The sequence below is a fragment of the Vicia villosa genome, unplaced genomic scaffold (genome assembly GCF_029867415.1).
Source record: "Vicia villosa cultivar HV-30 ecotype Madison, WI unplaced genomic scaffold, Vvil1.0 ctg.000048F_1_1, whole genome shotgun sequence".
Lineage (NCBI taxonomy): Eukaryota > Viridiplantae > Streptophyta > Magnoliopsida > Fabales > Fabaceae > Vicia > Vicia villosa.
Genome location: NW_026704980.1, coordinates 132,112 through 144,195, shown reverse-complemented (window position 1 = coordinate 144,195; position 12,084 = coordinate 132,112). Strand labels below are relative to the sequence as shown.

General features: G+C 36.0%; 1 protein-coding gene across 1 annotated transcript; it reads left to right on the top strand.

The window, feature by feature from the left end:
• Positions 1-1,394: 1,394 nt before the first annotated feature.
• LOC131623067 (caricain-like) lies at positions 1,395-2,233 on the top strand. The gene is made up of 2 exons (XM_058894094.1): positions 1,395-1,881; positions 1,986-2,233. Exons 1-2 carry the CDS (start codon positions 1,395-1,397, stop codon positions 2,231-2,233), a joined length of 735 nt encoding a protein of 244 aa, XP_058750077.1.
• Positions 2,234-12,084: the final 9,851 nt, after the last annotated feature.

Below are 12,084 nucleotides of genomic sequence, written 5' to 3'. Positions count from 1 at the left end.
CAGTTTTAAAATATTCTTTTCTTAGACACATGGGATAAGATAAACCGGAGTCTATGATCTAGCCCTCTTCAATCTCCAAACTCAACACCACTAATGCACCAACATTCTCATAACTATCTTTATCAGGGACAACTACAATCTTAATAGAATCTTCATTGTCCTCCCTCTCAAAACAATCACTCTTGAAGGGAAATGGATCACCTCCTGCTTTTTATGTTCAGCTTCTTCTCCTATGCTTATCCAATGGCTAAGAGTTTATAAAAAAAAATAAAATAAAAATAAAGTTTTTGAAAAGTGAAACAATATGTGGATGAATGATTGTGATGAGTGCAGCAGGGAGAGCTGAAGAGAACTAACAAGAGAGGGTCCTGATCCCTCTTGAAGTGAACATGTTTTTGACAAATAAAGAATTTTAACTTTGACTTGTCAAACCTCTTTGATTTGTACAATCCTCTACGCTCACTTTCTTCTCTTAAGAAACTTAAGTCTTCATCACTATTGTCAATCTTCAAATATTTTACCCTTGAAAATTCTTTGGATGTCACAACCGTATGGACTTCATCTAAAATGATAGTACATTTCTTACCATAAAGAAGGATATTCTTAAAGTGTTTAAAGAATATGGATAATGAGCTCAACAAAAGTAGAACATTGTCCCCATCTTCAATCTTCAGTTCAATATTCTTAGAATAAAAATATTAAAAATATTTTATAATATCTTTATATAAATTTAAAATTATAAAAATGTAATAATATATTTTATATTAATTTAGAATATTTTATCATTAAATTAATAAAAAATATTTTAATATTAATGAATGCATTCACGCACCGAAGGGATCAAACTCAATATTTAAGAACCACTTGTACTAGACTTTTCTCTAAATAATTTTTTTTAGTATTCATCACTCAAAAATTTACTTTTACAATTAATATATTATTTTGTCATTAAAAAATTATAGTCAAACCTACATATAAATAGCTTGAACAAAGTTAAATTTCTAACGAAACACCATTAAACAAGACTATCTATTCTATAAAAGAATAAAATAAGATTGCTAAAACACATATATAAATGGAATAAAATAATATTTTTATTGCGTATGTAGCTTACGAACATCACATAAAATAAGACTGCCATAAAATAAGACTGTTTTATAAAAAATAAATTAGACTGTGTGAAAGAATAAAAAAGGACATTAACAAAGATATCTAGTTATTTTCCATTCAATACTCACCATATGACCATAGAATGAGATGCATATTAAATGCTAGATGAAGTATACCTTTTATTCAGTCAATATTTATATATCTGGAAACGATTTTCAAGCAATACAGACCTTTCCATCCAAAGTTTAACAACTAAATAGTTACTAATTTTTTATTGATCAAATATGATTTCTCACACCATAAACCTATTTTTCATCTTCACCATCTTCACCACATTCTTATGTCTCTCTTCATGTGATGATGGCATCCCAAACAAATACTCCTCCATATTGGGTCCTAACAACGATAAGCTTCCTACTCAAGATGAAGCTATACAGTTATTCCAACTATGGAAGAAAGAACATGGACGTGTCTACAATGACCTAGCACTCATGTCTAAAAAATTTGGCATTTTTCTTTCTAATTTAAGGATTATCACAAACGCTAATAGAAAAAGAAACTCATCTGATGATTTCCTTCTTGGTCTGACAAACTTTGCTGATATGAGCTCCAAGGAGTTCCAAGAAAGTTACTTACACGACATTGACATGTCTGGCAACACGATGAATCTGCAGGATGATGTTCATTTACCAAGTTTTACTTTGCCTACATCCGTAAATTGGATAAAACAAGGAGCTGTTACTGATGTTATGGATCAAATTCCTCCTTGTAGTAAGTTTGCTATATTTTTATGATTTATCTCGCTTTGAAACATTAATTAATACACACCGTCTATTAATTGTCGCGTCTAACTCATTTGAAGTTGTTATTATTAGATAGTTGCTGGGCAATCTCAGCTGTAGGAGCCATTGAAGGAATAAATGCAATAAAGAAAAAGAACCTAATAAAACTTTCTGTTCAAGAGCTTGTGGATTGTGACTCGGGGAGTCATGGTTGCGAGGGGGGAGAAGTCCGTACTGCATACGATTGGGTTATAAGTAACAAGGGGATTACAGATGAATATAACTATCCTTATACAGCACGGAAGGGTCCCTGCAGATCCTCATCGGTATCTTTTTGTTAAGATTACTGTTATTGATTTTTTTATTCCACCCATTCTAAAACTAAAACCAACTCCTTTGTTCATACATTGTAGTCTCCAAATCTTGCCAGTATTTATTCATATTATGCCGTGGACGCAACAGAGATCGCACTATTAACTCAAACTGCTCAGCAGCCGATTAGTTCGTGTATTTATGTTGTACCAGAAGACCTTCAACATTACACCAGGGTAAGTCCTTATCAAAATTATATCGCACTGTTATCTTTTCTTATTTTAACTATATTTTTCTGTATATTTCTATTGGTATAGGGAATTTATGATGGTCGCAATTGCCCGGAGGATCCTAGACTAGCAAATCACTGCATGTTAATAGTTGGATATGATACTGAATTGAATCGAGATTATTGGCTTGTGAAGAATTCATGGGGCAAAGCATGGGGTGCCGGTGGTTATATGTTTATCAAAAGAAACAACGGTAGACCATATGGCGTGTGTGGCATCAATGCATGGGCTTCCTACCCATACAAGTTCTAGGAGCTCAGTTACTGGTTTCATTTTATATGATGAAGAATATGTTAAAGTATGAATTACAATTTTATTTTATGTGTTTGAAGTTTGTTGTGTTTGAATAGAACACCTATTCTCTCCGGTACACACATTCGGTGTATTTGTGATTATTGAATTTGTTGGAGTTAAAAGGTGAATTAAGGTTTGAATAAAATAAGAGGATGAAGAATATTTTGTGCAGAGTTTCTCTTAGCTTTTAAATTAGAATTATTCTTTAAAAACTCCAAGTATTCAAGATGTTATATAAAATAAAGGTTACTCCCTCTATATACAGTTTTAGGTTGTTTTCTTTTTAAGGCAAAACCCAAAACTACAAAAGCCCTAAATACATATTTTGGTCTAAGTCGAAATCTTGTGTCAAGCAACCTACTTCGACACTTCGACATTAAATACAACTCGACACACATTAGATTATTTAGACACACCTTCTCCTTTTCTACCTGCTCTCAAAGATAGTGGAACCTCATTTCGATGTGCTTGCTTCGACCATGTGCTATCGGGTTCTTTGTCAGATTGATAGCTGACATGCTGTCGATCTTCATGGTAATTGGTCCATGATCTGTCCCTGTAATCTCTTCGACCAAGTTCACCATCCATGTTGCTTGACATGCACAAAGAGAAACAACTATGTACTCTGCTTCACACGACGATAGTGCCACTACTGGTTCTTTTCTCGAACTCCAAGCAATTGGAGCACGACCTAACATAAAAACATAACCTGTTGTGAATTTTTGGTTCTCAGCATCACTACACCCACTTTAGTCGGTGTAACCCACTAATTTGCATTCTTTTCCCTCGTCAGCTGCAAGAAACAAAATTCCATAGCCAAGAGTTTCTTTCAGATACCTTAGTATCATCTTCGTCGCAGCTCGATGTGATACCTTTGACTTTTGCTTGAATATACTTACTATATCTACACTGTATGCTAAGTCAGTGTGTGACGACGGTATCTTAATGACCCTATAAGTCTTATGTACTGGGTTGAGTCGACATCATCTTCATATGAGTCTTTCGACATTTGCAACCTTGGTTCAGTAGGTGTCAAAGTTGAGTTGCATTCTTCCATCTCAAATCTCTTAAAAATTTCTCCTTCATATTTTCTTTGATGCATTATCAATCCTCTACTACTCTTGTAGAATTCGATGCCAATGAAGTATGAAATGTCACCCAGATCATACATTTCGAATTCCTTGCTAAGATCATCTTTGAAGTATTCGATTTCTTTCTTGCAGCTACCTGTTATTAACAAGTCATCGACATAGAGACATATATTTGAAAAATATGTCGGTGTTCTTTGATCAACACACATATGTTTCCTCCCTTCGAACACCTTTAATGCATTTGAATGAATCTTGAAACAATGGGAAGACAACCAAACTTTAATGAAGCTTCGTCAATCATTGTCATACTTTTTTCATCATGTTTTCGATACATAAGTCACTTTATCCATGCACATAAGTTAGAACTTAGAAATGTTAGTTTTTGTTGTTGTGAATCGTTTATTGCTTATATACTTGCTGAAAGAAGCTATTATGATTATGTTGATAAAAATGAAAATAGGATTTTCCTCTTTATTGTTGTTGTTGACAACAGTCCATTTGTACAATGAGTACTATAATATATATGTATTAGGTGCCTTTGTTCATTTGTGTTAAGTTAAATGTTTATTATCGTTCTTGTTTAAACAGAGATGGGTGATTTGATCACCCCCTTTCCTACAACCTCCACCTATCATACAACTACCTCTACTTAGACTAAATGCACAAGAAATTCTAGAGGTGCCACGATTATTACCAAGTAGTCAGAATTCCACCAAAGCGGTATTAAGTACCCGATTGATTTATGTCTAAGAACTAGTAAGGTTTGTTGTGAAAATGCTGAGAATTTTAAGAGTTATGCGGCAGTACAAGGTAGAATCAAAGTCAATATTTTCATAGATAACTAGATTAAAGTTTATGGAGAATTGAAAAGGAAAATATGGATCGATATTACGGTATTTATTTTAAATTTTATGATTTCTTTTTCAAGTATATATGAAGATATCATTTTTTGGTTAATAATAAATTCAACCGTATTATGTAAATGTAAAAGTGTTTATTATTCTAGGCAATGATAAGCTGCAAAAGAAACGAATTTCATTTATTTGTGAGCATTTGAGGGGTTTTAAGACACAACTCACAAATGATTATATTACACATCCAAAGCTTAACTTAGAGCCTCCATATAAAATATATAAATATATTAAGAAGGAAACTTGGGAGAAGTTTGTCATGTCCCGCAGCGCTCCTAAATTCTTGTCTAAGAGCCAAAGAGTAAAGGAAAATATCTATCCACATAGATTGCATCATGAAGGATATGATAAACTGAAACATATAATGATTAAAGAAAAAAGAAAACAAAAAATAACTAGATTTGGGAGATCTTTAAATAATCCTTGATTGCACCCCATCTTCACCATCATGACATGATAAATGGAAGAGATCACGTCAAAGACCAAGAAGGGAGTTCACATTAGGGGATACTGGATACATGCGAAGTTGCCAAAAAGATTGTAAGTATGTTGTAAGAGTAATGTGGTGTACTTTTTGTTTATATCGTATCCACAGGGATTATTGCGATATCACCGCCGTTCTATAGCCTATTTTGTCTTGAGTTAATGTTACTTTAGTTTTAAGTTTGCAAAAGATCATTCAATCACTTTAGTAGCAAAGAGTAAATTAATGAAAGTTCTAAGTTAAAGAAAATGTATCAAGATTCGATTTCATCGACCTAAATTTGTATGTTTCCTTATAAATATATGTCTATGAACTTGCTAACGATCAATATAATTACGTATCGCCGTCTATATCGTCCGTGTCCGCAACGATATAGCTAGATTTACCGTATTGTTTAACCGACGATTTCTCCACCGTTTAAACAATACAAATAACGTTTTAAAACCGATACTTAGTAAACATCAAACGTAAATCCATGTCTGCAACTTATAGTTTGAAAGATGATAAGTTAGGTCTAAATACAAACATTGATGTCTCAAACATTTATACCAAAGAAAAGCTTTAATAAACAAACTAAACCATCTATATTGATCATCACTTGTTCATACACAATATATTCACAAGAAATACATACAAAAGGCTAGGAAGATTACATCTTATCTTGATACAAAAGAGATTTAGCTATCCATGAGAATGGTAGCTTGCTCAAGAAGGAAAGGATGAAGATCAACAAGCATCAAAGGCGATTAATCGACGATCAAGGCTTCGAATCTTCAACTCTTAGTATGCTACAGTGTTTTGTGCTCTTGGTTCTCTCTCAAAATATCTCTCTATATCATTTTAAGTGATCTGCCCCATAAACTAGTAAACAAAGTTTCGCAGACCGCGCTTAGCGCGGTGTAGCCCGCTAAGCGCGCCATCAAAAATTGCTAAACCGCCCAACCGCGCTAAGCGGGCTCCAGACCTCGCTTAGCGCGGAACTCTCTGCCAGAACTTCCTTCTTTTCTTCAAAACAGTGCTTAGCGCGCTACCTCTTTTCAGCAATCTTTGGCTTTGGTCTTGGAACATCTTCAAAGTTCTTTTTCCATGGTCCAAGCTTCCAATTATCTATAAAAACTACAAAATCCAACATAGAATGCAAAGATAAGAACTATTCAACAATAATATAAATATAAGAATAAATATATACCAAATGATAATAAAATACTACTATTAACCACAAAAAGACTTGAAAGTTACCAAAAATTACCTAAGATATTTACACAAATTGGTAACTAACAACTCTCCCCAACTTAAACCTTTGTTTGTCCTCAAACAAAAACAAACATAAAAACAACAACAAACAAAACCAAGAGAGCACAAGCTAAGACAAGAACAAATGGGTGGTTCAAATTCCATAAGCACACAAGTAACATCTCACCTTTGCTAAAATAATACCATGATTGAGATACTAATACTAAATACACCTTTGATGTAAACAGTTCCTAAAACAAAATAAGTTCAAAATTGAATCACAACCTACACACTTCTCTAGTAAGAGACAAAATTGAGGACCTAACACTCACACAACAATGTCGCCAACATCCAGAATTAATTATGCATTCATCTACACAACATTTATATAAAAAGCGTAAAAGCAAGAATCACAAAGACTTTAGGGTTGTATCTTGGCTTGGTTAACAAGGAAGTGTCATTTCTCAAGGCCATTGAAACGAAAGGGTCAATACCTAAGAGAGCATTCAAATACAATTATATCCACATATCCTTATCAACCACTCACAACAATTTATTGCTCAAGAGTTCACCTTCTTAATTTAAAGGAACTAGCTATATACAAAGCCTTTTTTTTTTCTTTTTCTTTTTCTTTTTCTCTTTCTTTTTCTCTTTCTTTTTCTCTTGAGCAATCACTTATTTACTTCTCACTACCAATACAACCAAAATTTTATATTCTCCCCAACTTGAATATTACCACCACATAATCACGAATGCTCTCTATTCTAAGGCGAAAAGGAAACATTCCTAACCACAATTAATGGTACTCTTCAAGGTTGAAAGAAAATCATCAAGATTCATATCAAAAATCGACAAATATAGACAAGGAATTGATACCGCTTGAATCTTGGCAAAAACGGCTCAAAGTGGTTATCAAATGCTCACACACTCACCGGGTAGGTTATATATGGTAGAGAAGTTATACTCGTAATACGAAACAAAATGCTTTGATCACTTTCATGCTTTACACAATTAAATAAAAAACGCATGATTAAACATAATAAACACGAGTTAAACGCACATTGTTGGTATTCACAAAATAATATAAATATATATATACAATGGAAAGGCTCCTCACACTAATTTTTGGTACTACAATGATTCAATATTGAACTATTTTTGTTAAAGAAAATGTGACATCTAATGTGTATAATTGAAAGCATCTATTTCATGGTATATTAAAGAAACGATAAAAATGTACCTTGCACGTACTAATTTCACATTATATCATCACCGCCCCAATTGGATGTAAAACTTGCTCCCTCAAGGAAACACTTTCACAAGGACAACAAAAATTTAAAAAAACACAATTGCATATGTTCATAGAAATAAAAGCAATTAAACTAAAAACTTAATAATTTAAAACAAACACCAAAAGGTGTCACAATATCCAAAAAGGCATAGCAATGCCTAAGGTTCAAAATACCTCATCCTATAAAAGGATGGAACAAAACATAACAAAGCTAATGTCAAAATACAAAAAACTAGCACTAAACATACTAATAGCACTAAACATAAAATATAAAACTACTCATCCTCATCCTGATTTTCTTCCACATGTTCATCCTCGCCACCTTCCTCCTCCTCAAGAAATGGACTGACCTCAGGCCAATTAGCATAATCTACCAAGTCTTGGCGAGAACTCCACGGATGAGCCACATGGGGCTCCATCATCTGCAACATCAGCTGAGACATAGAATCATGCAAAAACATGAATGCTCTCTGATGCGCCATATGAAATGCCAAGTTCTCCTCTCTATCAGGATCACTACGACGGCGAGCAGGGCGAGCAGCAGCAACAGGAACAACAGTCAACCTGGATAAACAATAACGCTCAATAAAAGTATCATCAATAAAAGTGTCAATAGACACAAGACCCTCAGAAGGAATCTGCACTCTTGCTTTCTTGCACAGATTCATGATCAAACCAGGAAAAATCAGCTTGCAGGGAGCACGATCACCATGCCGAGTTCCACTCAAAGCAACCCTCTTCAGCTCATTCGCAATAATGCGAGTAATATCAATCGGCTCATGCTCAATCATACGAGCAACCAAAGCAGCAGACTCAGCAGGCAAAGAGGAAGTGTGACTCCTAGGCCTTAAATTATGAAGGACCACCGACATGAGAATTAGTAGTCAACACTTTTCTAGAGAACTTCTGGGGCTGCTGTGAAGGATTAAGATCATAAGAATGCCCACTCATACACAAAACCTCCCTCAGATGCTCCCAATCAAAATTTCCCCGTGCCAATTGCACATGATACCCACACAGCTCACCATCCTCAAAAGGCAATGGAGTTCCAAGAAATTCACGGATTGCCTGACGAGAAAAGTCGATTTCCTTACCACGCACCCAAGTTTTGAACTCATAGGCCACACCTTCAACCGGAAATTCCTCATTTGGAATGGCATTAGCATAAAACTCTCTTACAATCTCCAAATGAAACTTAGGTGCAGGCTCACAAAGTTTAAGCCAACCATACTCCTCAATGGTGTTATGACACCACCCATAGGTTCCCTCAGGATTGATTCTCACAATTCGCTCTGGCCACCATGTCCTAACCTCTAACTTCTTGTACCTCTCCTCTTGGACATGACTCTTAAAACGGTTTTGATTAAACGGAATAGCCCTAGGTGCTTGAGAAGAACTGCCACCTTCGGTTCCGGTCTTTCTTTTCTTAGAGCCTAGGAATTTCGGTCCCATCTGAAATGATTAAAGAAATGGCAACACAAAAACCAATATGTTAACACAATACATAACAAAAATAAACAGCCCCAGTAAGAATCAAAGCACAAGATCACTCCCCCTGCATCAAACAAAAACAGGTAGAAGAGGGGATTTTTCTGAAATCCCCAGACCGCGCTAAGCGCGCCTACCGCGCTAAGCGGGCTCTGCGATTTGCAGAAAAATCCCCTGCGAACCAGGGTTTCAGCCAAACATTTCCAGCACCCAAATTCTATTCTAAACATGTACAAGGCACTGGAAAACATATTCTACCACTAAGTTTTCAACACACAAAACCCTAACCACATCATTTTTATTCCTAATCTCAATCTAAACCTTAATATATATAATGCAAGCATAATAGAAAAGAAATAATAAGAAGAAGATGAAGACATTACCTTGGTGATGATGAAGAAGGAGCAAAAACCTTGATTAATTAGCAAAGACAAAAAGAAAACAAAGAAAGAAAGAAAGCTAGGAGAAGAAAATGGGAGAAATGAGGCAACAAGAGCTCAAAACCCTACTTCCCTCACCCAGAATTCGTGCTGGGCCGGGTCAAGGACAAAGGGCCCAAAAATCAAAATATTTTTTTTTTGAAAACTGACCCGCGCTAAGCGGGCTGTGAAGCGCGCAACTCTCTGGAACTTGGGGTTCCAAATTTTCAAAAGCGCGCTAAGCGGGCTATAGCGCGCTAAGCGCCCCTGACAGAACACAGAAAAATTTTTCTTTCTACCAACATGTGAAACTTTACCGGTAGACTGATTTTGGCTCGACCAGAACGCAAAAAACATAAACGGTAAAAAACACATAAAACAAGCTGAATATTTACAAATTGGGGTGCCTCCCAATAAGCGCTTTGTTTAACGTCGGTCAGCTCGACGGTCAAAGGCAATCAAGGATCACCAAACGATAAAACACAAGTTTCACGATTAAAATCGCTTCCTCGATAAACCTTCAACCTCTGACCATTAACTACCCATTCTTGCTTTGATTTTTGGTCCTCTATCACAATAGCCCCATGGCTTCTAACCTCTTTGACCAAAAACGGTCCGGACCATTTAGACTTCAACTTTCCCAGGAAAAATTCTTAACCGGGAATTGAAGAGTAAAACTAATTGCCCTACCTTAAAGTCCTTAATTCGAATCTTACTATCATGATAGAATTTGGTCTTTTCCTTGTAAATTGAATTAGACTTATAGGCATGCAATCTCATCTCTTCCAACTCATTTAGTTGGATTTTTCTTTGGTCACCACACAACTTGTGGTCAAAATTCAAAAGTTTCAAGGCCCAATATGCCTTATGTTCTAGTTCTACGGGAAGGTGACAACTTTTACCATACACCATTTGGAATGGTGTAAGACCGATCGGTGCTTTGAAAGCGGTCTGATACGCCCACAAGGTTTCATCTAATTTCATCGACCAATCCTTCCTAGAGCTAGACACAGTTTTTTCAAGAATTCTCTTAATTTCTCTATTGGTCCTCTCAACTTGCCCATTAGTTTGTGGATGATATGGAGTAGCCACCTTGTGCTTTACTCCATATTGCTCCAACACTTTTTCAAGCGGGGCATTACAGAAATGAGATCCACCATCACTAATTAACACTCTTGGCGTGCCAAACCGCGAAAATATATTTTTCTTCAAAAATTTTATCACGGTCTTACCATCCGCTTTGGGTGAAGCAATCGCTTCCACCCACTTTAGAACCAATGAGGTAAGAACGAAACTTTTCCAATGCAAAAACAATTGCGAGCAATTCTTTTTCGGTAGTGGCATAGTTAACCTGTGCCTCATTTAAAACTTTGCTCGCATAATGTATAGCATGGAATTGTTTGTTCTTCCTTTGGCCTAAGACCGCACCAACCGCATAGTCACTCGCATCGCACATGAGTTCAAACTCAAGCGACCAATTAGGAGCGACAATTATGGGTGTGGTGGTCAAATTTGCTTTGAGTTCTAGGAAAGCTTTTAGACATGATTCATCAAAATTAAATTCCATACCTTTGTTGAGTAAATTACTCAAAGGCTTTGCGACCTTGGAGAAATCCTTGATGAATCTTCTATAGAACCCAGCATGTCCCAAAAAGCTCCTTATGCCTTTCACATTCACCGGTGGGGGAAGCTTTTCAATAACCTCGATTTTTGCCGGATCGACCTCAAGCCCCTTTGAAGATACCTTGTGGCCAAGAACAATCCCATCCGTTACCATGAAAGTGCACTTCTCCCAGTTGAGAACCAAATTTGTTTCAATACATCTTTCCATCACCACATCAATATTTTTCAAGCACAAGTCAAATGACGACCCGTACACAGAAAAATCATCCATGAACACCTCGATGCTTTTCTCGATCAAATCTGAGAAGATAGCTTGCATGCACCTTTGAAATGTTGCGGGAGCATTACATAGTCCAAATGGCATTCTTCGGTATGCAAAAACGCTAAAAGGACATGTAAAGGCAGTTTTCTCGTGGTCTGCCGGATTCACTGATATTTGATTGTATCCTGAATAACCATCCAGGAAACAATAGAAGTTTCTTCCGGCTAACCTCTCTAGCATTTGATCCATAAAAGGTAATGGAAAGTGATATTTTCTTGTTGCTTGGTTCAACCTCCTATAATCAATACACATACGCCACCCGGTCACCGCTCTCGAAGGAATCAACTCGTTCTTCTCATTTCTCACAACCGTCAATCCACCCTTCTTAGGAACCACATGCACCGGACTCACCCATTCGCTATCGGAGATGGGATAAATCATCCCCGCCTCTAATAACTTCACAACCTCTTTTCTAACAACTTCTTTCATGGTTG